This window comes from Gossypium raimondii, chromosome 1 (genome assembly GCF_025698545.1).
Source record: "Gossypium raimondii isolate GPD5lz chromosome 1, ASM2569854v1, whole genome shotgun sequence".
NCBI classification, from domain to species: domain Eukaryota; kingdom Viridiplantae; phylum Streptophyta; class Magnoliopsida; order Malvales; family Malvaceae; genus Gossypium; species Gossypium raimondii.
In genome coordinates, this window is record NC_068565.1 from 52200694 (window position 1) to 52215924 (window position 15231).

Here is a 15231-nt window from a genome sequence, read left to right on the forward strand (position 1 = left end):
AATACGGTGATGGAGATTGAGGCGTGGACCAAGTCGCTCTCTTGAGACGATATGCGGCCTCTCAGTGATAATAACCGATGCAAAGAGGCTTTATTGCATGCCATCCCAGGATACAAGTCAAGTCACGCACTGTACACCTTGCAAACCTGCACATGTTACAAGTTAAAAGGTGGAAGCTCCACCTAAAACAACGCTTTCTTCACCCAATTAATTAAAGCTCTTTTGAAGCACTTAATAGGAAGGCTTATTTTTATTTAAATAATTGAGTTGTTAAGCTTTTTATTATAAAAAGAAGTTTGTTAGTGAGCTGTAAGTGACAATTCGATGATCAGTGCAGTGGATCAATATTTATCGACAATTATAATTTGACAATCAACGTTGAAGATTAGTGAAGAAAGTTGTTTGAATTTTGATTCGTAGGTTCGTGACATTTGGAGTTATTTCATGAAAAATTTGAAAAATTTGAACTGTAAAAGATAAGAGGAAGGAGAGCTTTCGATTGGTGTAGATAATGAGAATAGAAACTGACATATAACAACAAATTTAACAGCCCAGTAGTTTAAAAGAAAATTTTTAAATAGTTTAATGATCATTTTGGAAAATTTTGAAGTTGAGTGATCAAAATGTAAACTTATTAATAGTTTAGTGACCTTGAGTTTAGTTTACCCCTATAAAAATGATAGACGAAGGCCAAAAACCCATTTCAAGGAGACTTACCAATTTCTGGGCTATATAGCCCATAAATTTCATTAATAATGGATGCAACTTAGTCCAATTCATATATGGATCTCAAACCCTAAAATGCCCTCATCAAATTTAGACTAGTATAGATAGATAGGCGTTATTAGGGTTTTCGTTAGCCCCTCCCATCATCTTCTTCCACTTGAGTAGCCGGCTCTCGCAACAAAACCAGTCTTTGAGTTAACACAGCCGCATTTCACCAGGATGGTCAGTTTCTGCTTTACTCTCTCATTCATTGATAAATTATCATTTAAATCTCATTGCTTTATCTTTGCCACTCTCATTTTGATGGTTCTGTGAGCTTCATGGATCTTTTGTTGTTTGCTTTTGGTAAATGAAATAGGTTGCTCCACATTAACTTGCTTAATCACTGAACTAGTGAAGTTGTTTTACTTGAAAATCTCGATTAATTGATTTAGAATCTTTTATGTTATCTGGGTTTCGTGATTTCCGTTATCCATAATAGGATCTGGGTTTTGATTATAACGATCTAATTCTTCATTTAAGATATATTTGATATAAAATGGCAATTTATTGAACTCTGCTTTTGTAGCTTAACCATATTTTTTAATTTGTATTTTGAACTGTTGTTCACTACTTTTGGTTTAAATTTGCCTTCCATTAAAATCTTCTGCAAAAAAAGTTTTCAATTTTATTAAAACTATATTTCTGTTTATATCGTATTGCAGGCTAGAGGGTTGAAGAAACATTTGAAGAGGCTCAATGCCCCTAGGCATTGGATGCTTGACAAGCTTGGTGGTGCTTTTGTATGTTATCGTCTTTGATCAATTCACTTCCGTACTGGCTTATCGGTGTTCTTTATTCTTTCAGCTTTTTTTTTTGTACTTAGTTTTAATTTTGTTTTCGATTGTATGCAGGCACCCAAGCCATCATCTGGTCCTCACAAGTCTAGGGAATGCTTGCCATTGATCCTCATTCTGCGAAACAGATTGAAATATGCTCTGACCTATAGAGAAGTCATTGCTATTCTCATGCAGAGGCATGTTATGGTAGATGGGAAGGTTAGAACTGATAAGACCTACCCTGCTGGTTTCATGGGTATGTTCACTTTCCTTGACTGTTTTTTCAATTGAATGGACTGTTATTTTGTTGGGTTTCTTTGATTTTCACATGGCAAGAGGATCCTATGTTCATATCTTTGTGTGCACTTGCCTGGTTTATTGACACATCAATTATGGGCTAGTTTCTCATTGCTTTTGACAAGTGCTGTGAAAGTGCTTATGAAAAGCTTGGTTTATAATTTAAGTGTTTAGTATTGCTCTCAAAAAGTGCTTTGAGAAATAAAATGTCTATTTTAGACACGATGTTGTGAAATAAAAAATATGCATTTAAATAATGCTCAAATTCGATAATATTATGATATTTTAGTAAAAATATAAAAAATAATTTATTGTAACTCTCATTATTAATATTTTAATATATGAAATATAAAGTTTAAAATTTTGAAGTAATTAATATTAATTATTTGTAAAATTTAATTTGAATACATAATTGTATATTTTAATAATAATTAAAATATAACCATTATAAAGTTAAATATATAATTTTGAAAAGCACTTTTGAGAAGCAATAAGAAACAAATCCTATTAGTTCATTGGCATATGGTGTTGGGTTCTTGGCGTGTTCCTAGATTAGCTTTTCATGCTCCCTTTTCTAGATTTCGGCTTTTTTCTCTCTGCGTTTTCAAGATTAATCTATTCAATTCTTATGTAATTTTATCTTTCTCCCAGATGTTGTTTCGATTCCTAAAACAAACGAGGACTTCCGTCTTCTTTACGACACTAAAGGACGTTTCTGTCTCCATGCTATCACTGGCGATGAAACCAAGGTTTGAATACATTAATATAAAGCTTTTAGACTTATTATCTTCTTATTACATTAGAATTAGAGCATCTGAGTTTTTTCTACTTTCGTCACCCTGTTAGGTATAAACATATTGTTCATATTTTCTATCTGCAGTTTAAGCTTTGCAAGGTTCGATCCGTCCAATTTGGCCAGAAGGGCATTCCATACCTGAACACATATGACGGGCGTACTATTCGCTACCCAGACCCCTTGATCAAGGCAAATGACACCATTAAGCTGGACCTTGAGAGCAACAAGATTGTCGATTTCATCAAGTTTGACGTTGGGAATGTTGTCATGGTCACCGGAGGAAGGAACAGAGGTCGTGTTGGAGTAATTAAAAACAGGGAGAAGCATAAGGGTAGCTTTGAGACCATTCATGTTCAAGATGCTGCTGGGCACGAATTTGCAACTCGTCTTGGTAATGTCTTCACAATTGGAAAAGGAACGAAGCCATGGGTGTCGCTTCCCAAGCGCAAAGGTATCAAGTTATCCATCATCGAGGAAGCTCGGAAGAGGCTTGCAGCCCAAAATGCAGCTTGAACTTTAACATGAGATATCCAGATACGTCTTGTTTTCACCTAAAGAGTAAAATTTGGAGAACTAATTTCTTCTTGCAGTTTAAAGTGTTTGTGTTGTGGGTGATGTCATAGACTTTTATTTTATAGAATATTTTGATGTTTTCTTGATTATCAACCCTGCTTTTTTCAAACTAATCTTTGTATGCTTTTTGCTTAAACTAATATTTTATTTATGTTTAATATAATGCCCCTTAAAAGCATTGAAAGAAAATCCAACCGCCCATATGATTAATGATCCATCACCTCTTTCCCTAACAATTTTTTATAAATTAAGTCTTTCTTTGGTAGTGTAGGGTAGGGTCGGTAAGGATACATGGGAAATGCTCATGAATAATTTAGACCGGCCTGTTTGTTTCCACGGAATCACGTAAAAAGTTTTATGGGAAATGTTTTCTATATTTTTTTTGTGTTTGTTTTATAAAAATAACGGTTAATGGAAAATAATTTATAGGTCAACCTAAAATAAGAGTCTATTTTTTGTAAAATGATTTATTCTTTTGAAACGTAAGTTATTTTTAAAAATAATTCCCTTATAGGTAGTTTTATTTTATATAAAAATAACTTAAATCAAATTTAATATTATTATATTTATAATAATTTTATTTTATTTTTAAAATATTTAAAATATTAATATAAAATATTATATTTTTAATATTGCTAAACATACATATTTAATTATTTATATTTAGTCATATATTAAATTATTAATATAATTAATATAATTTATTATTTTAATGATAAATATTTATTACAATTATAAAATATATTAATAATAAATGTTTTGTAATATAAAAGTTAAAATATGTCATAAGTCCTGTACTACTTACTTAATTTGTAATTTAGTCTCTGTACTTTTTTCAAGAATTTAGTCCTCTACTTTTCCAATCGAAAATTAAGTTCAATTGTTGACATTGTTAAATTTTTTGTCAATTTTGTTGATGTTACATTTTAAATAAAAATACTTACTTGATAGTCATGTAACTAAAAATGGCATTGTAATGAACTGAATTTAACAAAATATTTTTAATATATGCAAAAAAATGTAAAATAAAATTTATAGATATAAAATAAACTCAATTAAACAATGTAAAGATAAGAAAATTTCAAAATGTATGTTTGCTTTATGAAATATTTTTAAGAAACATGTCAAACAGAGAAAACATTTTACACAGATTCATCCAAACACCGTAAAATATTAACTTTTCCAAGAAAGTAAGTCATTTTCAGTGAAATAAATAGATCCTAAGCTTGAATTTGACTCGAAATTTATTATTCAAAATTTGATTTAAGTTCAATAAAATAATATCATAGAAGTTTGAGCCTGATTCAAAGTAGAATCATTTATGTTATGATTGATTTACTTAGTTTTAAGTATACATATATTAGGAGTAAAATAGTAATTTAATTTTAAATATATTTTTTATAAAAAAATCAATTAATCTCACGAAAGTTCAGATCAAGTATAAAAGTACGATTAATTTGATAACTTAAGATGCAATGCCTATATTGAATTTGTGGATATTTTTTAATGGAGCTGAGAGGAAATTTCTTGCTGACCATACGGACATTATTATGGGTTTATGCAGACAAAGAAGGATTTTCTCGTACGAGCATAATAGAGCATTTGCAGCCACAATTTTACAACGGTGTACTTGGGTTATAACACACTCTCATAGCTTTAGTACCTTTCCCCAAATCTTGTCTCAACGCTTTAGTCCTTTTCACCCAAATCTTGGCAAAAGACACGTATATTATAGCATTAATTACATTAAATAACTTTTAAATTTAATATAATAGCAACTTTAACCCTCAATATTTATAAATTATGTTAATTTAATCTTAATTTTTAAAAAAATTAACCCCAACTTAATGTACCAATTCCACACAACTAATATGAGCCATGACATTTCCACCTTCAATGTTAGAACAGAGTAAAAAGCGTTACCACAAAAGGTTCAAAGGGCTATGAGAGAGGAGTTAAAACAAATACATAGGTTTTCCCCATAGACATATTCTAACAAATCTAGAACTTGTCAACACCTATACCATCCTTATTAACCTCATAAGCATCTCTGTTCCTGGTTTTGGTTATTCCAGCACTGACATACAGCTTTGATCCATCAGAAGTGATGCATGATACTTTGATCCACAATATCATTTTTGTCTTCATACCTTCTATATCTGCTAGCTTTCTTTTCGCTAAGTGGCCAGTCACAGTGGTGAAGAAGCGTAGAACAGATGAGTCCCTATATTCGATTTCACATATTGATGGGAGATGAACAGTAAGCTTCCCTGTCTCTTCGTCTAACTCATAGTTGGTGGCATCACGAGGGAAGATGCCTATTGGCAAATCATACTCCTTTAACAGCTCTGGTAATGGCTTTTGTACTTTCCCTGTAAAAGACCAAATTTTGATACTCATTCTATTATATATCTTGAGTAATCAAAAAACAATGGTCAAGGTGAGGGCCTTGTAGTCCTAAGTTAACACCATGAAAGAGCCTCAATCTAAAGACTCTTTATTAAGAGTCGGACCGTCTTTTATCTCTCTTATTTAAAAATTAGACAAATTAATCATTGTACGTTAGATTAAAGAATAATTAATTTTTTTTGTTAAAAGTTTCTTCTATTTTTAGTGTTAAAAATTGGCATAGTTGATAGAATTTACACTCGGCTAGTCACATATACCTAATTTTGACGTATGATATCAATTTTTAACAGTAAAAATAGATAGAATTTTTTGAGCTGAGGGACAAACTGTGATCCTTTCATCGTATTAAGGTCTTCATTGCCTTTATGTGAATGTTTAGAATAATTGAAAAAAAATCATTTAGACAAAACTTGGGTCATAAAATGTGTGTTTAAAAAGGCTTGATGGAGAAATATAGTTTTAAAAACTTGTAAGGATTAGTACCTACAACCAGCTTTATAGTTTGATTCAAATGTCACTTTCTAAAAGTTCTTTTGATGACAGAAGCTTTTTGGATAATGCTAAACATGTTAGGCTTTATTATGAAAGGGTGTAGATTGAAATGCCCAAAAAAACTTGTTTAAAACAATAAAAATTTGGGATATGTATTAAAATTATACAAGAATTTTGATTTTAATTTAATTATACACATTACAAAAATGAGACAAGTATAATTATATGTATATGCAATATGTAGATACCTATGATCTTAAAAAGTGTATCAATAACAATGTTAAATAGAATCTCAATTTATTTATTTTCGAGTCCTTTCGATCAAAATTATAGGCTAGTATTTTTAGAGGTTAATGTTGTTGATGAAGATGTGGACTCATGTTCTCTAAGTCTAAGCCTCATTTGTTCCCAAAGACCAAAAGCTACATTTGAAGCACAGAAATGAAAGCAATGTTTCATACATTAAATACAAATGGTAAGAGAAGAGAAAGGACAAACCTTTGATTGTATTAACCAACCATTTGGCTCCTCCTTCAATACTATTGGAGATTTGCTGATTATGGAGGAGAAAAACAAATACAGAAATGCATATAAATTCATTGATATGAGCCACAACCAATAGAAATGGGTGCTAAATTGACCTCCATTAATCATTAATTGAAAAAAAGGAAGAAAAGAAAGCATACGTCGATTTCGTTGCCGACGGAACCGAGTCGCTTGTCGGCTTGATGGCCCACCCACATCGTGCCTACCTTGTTCAACACTTGATCCATTTTTCTCTCTTTCTTTTTTGGATTTGGAATTGAAACCAATGTAATGTATGCATGTAAAAACTAAGGGATAATGTTGAGCGAGAGAGAGAGAGAGGCTATAAATATAATTTTTCTATTGGTTGCATTGTATTATCCTATTTTAGATTTTGTAACTCTAGTAGGGCTTAACTGGTAGGCTACTGTTTCTACATTGCAACCATCTCTGACGCTTAAATTGGTGAGGCTAACCAAATGTTTTAGCCGGTAAAAATGGTGAAGATGACCAAGGAGATCTACCTTTAATGCTGTCTAAAGGGTTAATTAGCTTCTACAAATCCATGAAAATTGATTAATCTCTTAATTTTGATGTCATACGATCAAGGAATACTGAGATCAAATCGGATAGACATGACATTAGTCTCCTTCAAATATTAAAGTTTCGTCTTTTAATCATTTAAATAAATAAAAATAATTATAATTCTATCCTTCTAAAACCTATTTATATAATTTAATTTTTTTTTAAAATAAACTTTTTATCTCACATCCCTTCAAAATTATAAAAGTTTATCTCCACTCCCACCTAATAAAGTTTTGGCTTCGTCCATAAATGGACAAAGCAATGACATGTTCTATGTCAATAATTGTCCTAACATATTGTTGGAAGTTGAAATTTACCTTGCTACTTGCTATCTCATTGTTTATTGGTTTTTATTGATATCTAAACATTATGAACACATAATCCTTAAACTTTAATTAAATCATTCTCTTGTTATGATCCATAATTTAAATGGGTTTGGGTTGGATTTTACATGGTTTGTACATTGAATTCGCACATCAAGCTCGCATGACACTATGTGTTCGCAAAAGGGGAACTTACACCCCTTCATGAGATCGCAGATGGGACCGTTCGATGTGGGTTTGCACGTTACTATATAGGCGAACCCCCATCGTATAAACACGTGTTAAGTCTAGAGTAACCTATCTAGTATATCACATCAATAAACAGCAACCATATCATATAAATATACAACCTTACCATCTAAAAAGATAGAGAAAACACTCAACAAACCCTCTTAATCAAATTAATTAGAGATTGTTGTCGTAGCTAAAACATTCTATATATTAAGTAATAGTATATAAAATGAAGAATTTAACCCTTTCTTCCATATCAATTTCTTTCTTAATCCATTTGTAAACTTTGTTGACATGATTTCCTTGTTTCAATTTTGGAAACCATGGCACAGATTCAAGAGAGCACTTCATTTTGGTATATAAGCCACCTTTGGCGAGGGAAGGGTGAAAGGGGACCATCCCCAGGCTTTAACTAAACACTTCAACATGCAAATTGAAAGGGAAGTTTAATGAAGGAGACGCTGCAGCCAAGTTTGGACCCACCATGGAACCTCATTTATGACCACTTTTCTTTCTTTTAAATCTCAAGTGGACGGCCAGCCAGTGATACGACTCTATTGTTTCGAAGATTTTGATTGGTGGAACCATTAATTCCCATTCCCAATTTTACAATTCCTTCTAATAAATCAATTTCATATTTTATTTGATTTGATTTCAATCAGAAACCAATTTTCGACCATCCGAATGACAAGTTTAATAAATTTCGAGTGTTCCACTCAGAGTTCGATTTAAAAAGGAAAAGATAAATACAAGACATGAGGAGGAGATGATGGAAATGGATAAACCGAAAGGTCGAAATCAAGCATTCAAATTCAAAGGAAACAGAAACAGTTGGATCCAGATGAGGACAAGACCACTACCCGACTGCATGAGGATCATGTGCCAAAAGCCTTCCCAACTTGTTATTGTATAAAAATTAAGGTTTGATTTGATTTGATTAAAGACAAGATGAAAAAAGAGTCACGTTAAAGCAGCAAAAGGTTAAAGGAATAGTAGAAGTAACACGCCTTCTTTCAATGGAAACGTAGGTACCCCACCGCTTCCTTCTTTTTGCTTCCCGACTTCTAGTTATAGTTTTTGTCTAAATATTAATAATAATATTATACTGGTCTAATTATTAAGGGTGTGCTTGATAAATTATTGAAAAAGACATTTCAACATTTAATTTTTAAATGCGCTTCACTTTAATTTAAAATTTTTAATAATAAAATGTGTTGAATAAAATAAATAGGTAGATAATTACTTATCATTTTTTTATATAAGAAATGAACTAAATGTGTTGTAGAGTTTCATTCGGCGGTAGTAAAAACAAGTCTTAATACATAGGTTTTAATCTCGATCATCGATGTAAAGTAAATTGTATTGTTTAATCTGGAGGAGCTCAGCTATCAATGGCTTCATTTCCAATCACTCAATTGTAATCCTTCATGGTAATTGAATATTATTGAGAGCAAGATTAATGTTCTAACCTCGTGATACGACTAGTACCATCTTCAAATCGTGATTTAGAGGTTGTAGAGCTTCATCTACGATAATAAAAACAAACCGAGTCCAAGTAGTTGACGGAAAGCACTAGAAGCCAAAGCATTGCCTTCTTGATAAACATGCATGATCTTTACATCCCAATTTTGTTGCATCATACCACGAATTCATTGTACTAACGCATTATTAGCCCCAGACCTCGGAGGATTTTGGATTAGTTGAATGGCCTCAAGACCGTCCAATTCCACAAGAACCTTGTACATTCACCAACAGTTGTGTGGCCAATGCCAATGATTTTAGTGCCATTAGTATTAATGTTGAAAATATCAAAATAAATTATTTATTTAAGTTTTTATTTAAAATAATATAAAATACTATATTCATAAAATTAAAATTACGAAATAAATAATTTATACTAGTTTATAATATAAATTGACCACTTATAAAATTTCGTATAATTTTTCAATTTATGACATCACAATATTAAAAAAAAATCCCTATATTTTTAAATATAAAATTATGGCAAGTTCAATTAATTTTTCATTTGAAAAGAAAAAAGAATATAAAGATTAATTCCTCAAGTTGAGTATAGTATAAGAATAAAAAACATTTATTTATTGCAGTCTCTAGTCTTGATCAAGTTTGAGCTTTTGACCCTTCATCTCTGACCTTTCGCAAACAAAATTTGTTGCAAAACCAGCTTATAATATATAAAATTATAAATACATACCCATTTTCAAAATATATTGAGTTCGGATTTTATGGGTTTTGACACAATGTCTAGAACTAATACTTATAGTTCCTCTCAAATTCATAAATAAGAGGATAATGAGCTTCAGCGCACTCGAATCTACGTCCTCCGATACTAATAACAATACCCATATCAATCGAACTAAAACTCAATCGATAATTTTTGTCTCTAATTATTATTATGGGGTATCCTATATATAAGTGCATGGCTTGATTAATTAGGAGCACTAAGCAAATTGCATAGAAGTTGTGGTGAGGCAAGTTCCGTATTTTACTCTTGTTGGAGAGGTACATCTAGATTAGGGGGAATGAGAATTAATTTCATCATTATTATTATTTATCTCCCTATAATTTCAAATGCAACCACGATCACTCATTTTTTTTCAAATGTAAACAATAGATAGGCAATGCCATCAATAAAAAAAAGGGCAAATAAATGGATAATAGTACAATGTATGGTGTTACATTTACCACTACAATTAGATGACAATAAGTATTCGCTTTAATAGGTGGAAGTGTTCAAAAAACCATAAATCTATTCTATTTAAATTTAATATATAATTATTGTCGATTGAGTCTTAATTCGATTGGGATGGGTATTCGTTGTAAATACAGGAGAACATAGGTTTAAGTGCGCTGAAATGCATTATCCTCCTATTTATGGGTTGGGGAGAAATTATGGGTAGCTCTAGGCATTGTGTCAAAAAGAGCAAAAACAAGAGGGGATAAGCAAAAATACCAATTGAAATAATAAGTTCAACTGAAATTTTTTGCTTCATCAATCATTATAAATAGTATTCACAAAAATAGACCGGCGAGATAAGAGTAGAAAAGAAAAAGAAATCAATTCATCATCTTTGTAGTTAGGTCAAGAAAAAACCTTTGGATCTAATACAAGAAAGGCCGCCTTAAGTTGTGGACTAAATTAAAGTACAAGGATTATATTTATAATTTATGTATAATGTAGGGACTAATAGCAAAATTTTCCCAAATAAATATTTTCATTGTAGACTGTTTATATTAATTTTGTTTTATTTTTGAAAATATTAAATATGTGTTTTTTAATTTAAAAACTTCACTTTGAGTGCGGCAGAAATGCATTGCATCCCCTTTGACTTTAAAAAAAAATTTATTTAAATTTCAATTATAAAAATTGTTTTCTATGTGTTTAAAATCGAATTAATTTGAAGTTTTATTTTTTCTTAATTGTTTTTAAAGTTAAATTATATTAATTATTAAAATGACAATTGAGTTTGAATCTAACACATAGGTTAAGCAAGGACGAAAGTCGGCCTTAGTGATCCAACGGTGCTAAGTGAAAGGATCGTCACTCAACAGATAAAAGTTATTCTAGGGATAACAGGCGGTATCTCCACATTTGAATTATTTTGCGTTTAGATCATATTAAGTTCATATATTTTTGGATTTACATAATTTTGTATTTAAGTTTAGATATTTCTTGGATTATAACTCGAAAAAAGCTAAATCAGAATTAAAATTTTCATATTCGACAATTTTTCATAATCTAATCTTAACTCATTTGAACCTACCTAACTCTTCAATTCGAGTTTGAAGTCAAATATTATTTTCATAAATAAATAACATATTTTAAATCTTACAAAATTAAAATTTATAAAATCCAAAATTTTTGTTAAGGATAAATATCAAAATCATACATGAATTTTGATTCAATGTGCGATTTGATACATGAAGTTTGAATTTTAACAATCATACATATTAAGCTTTGATTTTGATTAATTATTTACATTTAAATAAATGAATACATCCGACTATTTTTATATTGAATAAGTATAAATATTTGTATATATAATACGTAAACATAAAATAATGTTATATCGATAATAACATTAACTGTCTATAAATTGATTTTAAACTCATAAAAATAAAAATTAATTGAAAATGGTCAAAGGGGCAGGGCTGCATTCAAAGTATAAATAAACGAGACCTTGCCACCAATTCCGGTGAATGATTTTACATATTTTATATTCCAATAGGACCTAAATGAATAATAATTTTAGTTAATTAAGTAGAGAAATTTTATTTTAATAGGTTTTAATGGAAGATTGAGGATATGTAGTATTATTGCCATTGAAGCAATAAAGGGATCCAATTGGAAGATTTTCAATCCAGACGGATTTATCAGTATATGAAGAGCGTAGATCATTAGCTAAATTGACTTTTAATTTAATCATTCTTTATTTAAATTTTCCAATAATCCATAAATTAGGGGTAGTTTAGTAATCTCAATACATTTCAAATATATTTTTACCCTTTACAAATATCCATTAAACAATAAAACCTGCATTTCTTCTTCTCCATTGTGCACAGCTCAAAACATCAGCCAGCCGTTGGAGAAAACCTCTTCAAGCAAAGCGACTACCCCCACACACAACACCTTCCACATAGTAAAATGCTCGTTTATCCTCCAAATTCATCCTCCTTCCACCGCTGAAACAACCATTAACACGCCGCGCCACCGCCAATACTATAGCGTAGCATCTAGCTACCCTTTATATTTCCATTTCTCCATGCTTTACCAAAAGCGGTACCCTATAACATACACCATGCCAGTCCCAGACGCCGTTGCTCGCCACCACATCCACCCTGTTGGTCCCAACCAGTGTTGCTCAGCCGTAGTCCAGCAGATCGCTGCCCCAGTTTCCACCGTCTGGTCCGTCGTCCGTCGGTTTGATAACCCCCAGGCTTACAAGCACTTCGTCAAGAGCTGTCATGTAATCGTTGGGGACGGTGATGTCGGTACCCTCCGTGAAGTCCACGTCATCTCAGGCCTACCCGCCGCGAGGAGCACCGAACGTCTCGAGATCCTTGATGAAGAGAGTCATGTTCTTAGCTTCAGTGTCATCGGTGGAGAACATCGGTTAGCTAACTACAGGTCGGTAACGACCCTTCATCCTTCCACAAACGGGAATGGAACGGTGGTAGTGGAATCTTACGTGGTGGACGTACCGCCGGGGAACACCGAAGATGACACGTGCGTCTTCGTTGATACCATTGTTCGGTGTAACCTGCAGTCACTGGCTCAGATCGCAGAGAATCTAGCAAGCCGCAAATAGCCAGTCTAGTCACTGTATGTTTCTAGTTTTTTTTTTCTTTTCTTTTAAAAGTCATTGGTGATAAGCTTAAGCTGTCGTTTTTTGTGAGTATCCGATAGTTAGGTCGCCGATGGGAAATCTCATCATCATCACTACACTGTCAAGTTCATGTTTATCGATTCACCTGATGATCTATGGCAATCTTAAATTAATTACTAAATACACACACACCACTTCAATATATCGTTAATAAATTATATTAGCCTCTCCACTATTTTCTATCGTCGTCATCACCACCACCACTACCATTTGAATATAACTTTACACATTATAGTGATTAAAGATAGATCTTGAATATGGGTTTAAAGTGAAGGAAAGTGTTATAAAGTATTTTGGGGGTTTAGGTTTTTTGTTCTTGGAGAGAAAAAATACCTAGAGAGAGATCACTAGGCTCATGAAGATAGTTTACAAAGCACATGATATCATGTGCTAATGAAAGATATTTGATTCAACAGAAATGGAAATCTGGAACATTTAGAGCCTGGGAGCTAAGGTTAAAGAGGTGCTGTTTTACTTGTGGATAGTTAATAACTAGGGTAAAATGAGGTGGCGTGAATGGTGAAAGTGGCCGTAAAAGAAAGATGGGAAGTAACCCAGAAATTAGGGGTTGGAGATCAACTGCAGCGGCAGCTGCCTGTTAGATGCAACTTGGGTGGTGATGATGCATACGTAAGGCAAGTTGCAAGTTGTTTTGTTTGGTTTCATTATTTTAATGGGTAATGTAATATTAAAAAAAGGTGCAAGTTGCGGTCTCTTTTCTCATATGGTAAAGAGTATTGAATGGGACCTTTATTTTTTTGAAATTAAAATTGCAAGTTGGGGGCTGCAAGTGGGAAGGAAGGGGATGCTTTTTGTTTAATGATCCCGTGTACAATTGTCTGCTTTTGAATGCCTTCACGCCACCCATCACCCATGACTTGAGTTCCCTCCTTTTAACCCTTTGTCTTTCATTTTATATTATATCATTTCATTATTTTAGATACAATACGTATATAACCAAATAATTACACGTGACATGTCATATTTACCTCATTTTGATATATATATATGGATCAGTTTTTACAGTAGAAATAGATGAAATTTTTACAGAATGATCAATTTGCTCTTTGATCTAACTTTCAAGGACTGAATTGCTCATTCCTTTTAGTAAAGAGGACAAAATGTAATCTGAGGGCTTCTATGATTCTTTTACCTAATGAAAATAAATGATATCTTTATGGGATCGGTTTGTAAAATCTAAGATTATTGATGGTGATTTTATATTTTGGAATAAGAAGATTATCTTGATAATATGATTTCTTTTCCTTGTCAATATTAGAAAATGGAAAATATTGAAAAAACGTGTTTGGTCAATTTTGAAAGTAATTTTAAAAAATGAAAATATGTGAAAATTATGAACAATAAAAATTGTTTTCACTATAATTAGTTTGTAAAATTGAAAATGACGAAAATAAAGGTCTTTTTTATTTAATGAATCGATCCTGGTTGAAACTCGTATAAACACAAAATATTCTCTTTTTTTAACAATTTTTCGAAGATTAAATTGGTACTATGATTCAAATCCATATAATTGTAGAGCCTTTTATTTTATTTCTCATATTTCCATTATAAAAAAAAAATGGGTTCCAAACATTTTTTTTCATGCTTTCATAATTGAAAATTGATAAACTAAGAATTGCAGCGCAAATGCACGTGTGGATTAAGGGTGGGTTTGGATGAGCGATTGGGTGTAGTATGGTGCGTTTAGCTTACTTTTTGTCTCACGCTACAGTATCGCTACAGTATCTAATCTCACCGCCACTGCTGTTTTTACACTAACCGCAGGTAAACGCACCGCCCATCCGAACTCACCCTAAGTAATAAAGAGGTAAAGAGAGACCGTTCTCACAAAGAACAAATTTTAAGCTGCTAAGCATCAATTGTTTAATTTTATCTAATTTAAAGCAATAAAATCAATTCAAATTACTACTAAAATTAAACTAAATAAATTATAAAGATTTACTACACTAGAGCAATGAAAACTTTCAAATTTCTCAGTAAATTTTAAGAATCTAGAACTCTAACTCCACCTAATCTAATTTTTCAATTGT

At 31.7% G+C, this 15231-nt stretch overlaps 3 protein-coding genes across 3 annotated transcripts; 2 read left to right on the forward strand and 1 right to left on the reverse strand.

Moving 5' to 3' along the window:
* Positions 1 to 787: 787 nt before the first annotated feature.
* Positions 788 to 3319, forward strand: LOC105786582 (40S ribosomal protein S4). Its single transcript, XM_012613089.2, has 5 exons — positions 788 to 948; positions 1431 to 1508; positions 1620 to 1800; positions 2493 to 2590; positions 2722 to 3319. Exons 1-5 carry the CDS (start codon positions 946 to 948, stop codon positions 3148 to 3150), a joined length of 789 nt encoding a protein of 262 aa, XP_012468543.1. The 5' UTR covers positions 788 to 945; the 3' UTR covers positions 3151 to 3319.
* A 1747-nt stretch (positions 3320 to 5066) lies between these two features.
* LOC105787369 (uncharacterized protein At5g01610) lies at positions 5067 to 6928 on the reverse strand. Its single transcript, XM_012613723.2, has 3 exons — positions 6798 to 6928; positions 6610 to 6664; positions 5067 to 5582 (listed from the first exon to the last, which is right to left on the reverse strand). Exons 1-3 carry the CDS (start codon positions 6882 to 6884, stop codon positions 5212 to 5214), a joined length of 513 nt encoding a protein of 170 aa, XP_012469177.1. The 5' UTR covers positions 6885 to 6928; the 3' UTR covers positions 5067 to 5211.
* A 5394-nt stretch (positions 6929 to 12322) lies between these two features.
* On the forward strand, positions 12323 to 14232 carry LOC105786584 (abscisic acid receptor PYL4). The gene is made up of 2 exons (XM_052621124.1): positions 12323 to 13116; positions 13597 to 14232. The coding sequence occupies exon 1, from the start codon at positions 12557 to 12559 to the stop codon at positions 13100 to 13102; it is 546 nt and encodes a 181-aa protein (XP_052477084.1). The 5' UTR covers positions 12323 to 12556; the 3' UTR covers positions 13103 to 13116; positions 13597 to 14232.
* The last annotated feature ends 999 nt before the right edge of the window (positions 14233 to 15231 follow it).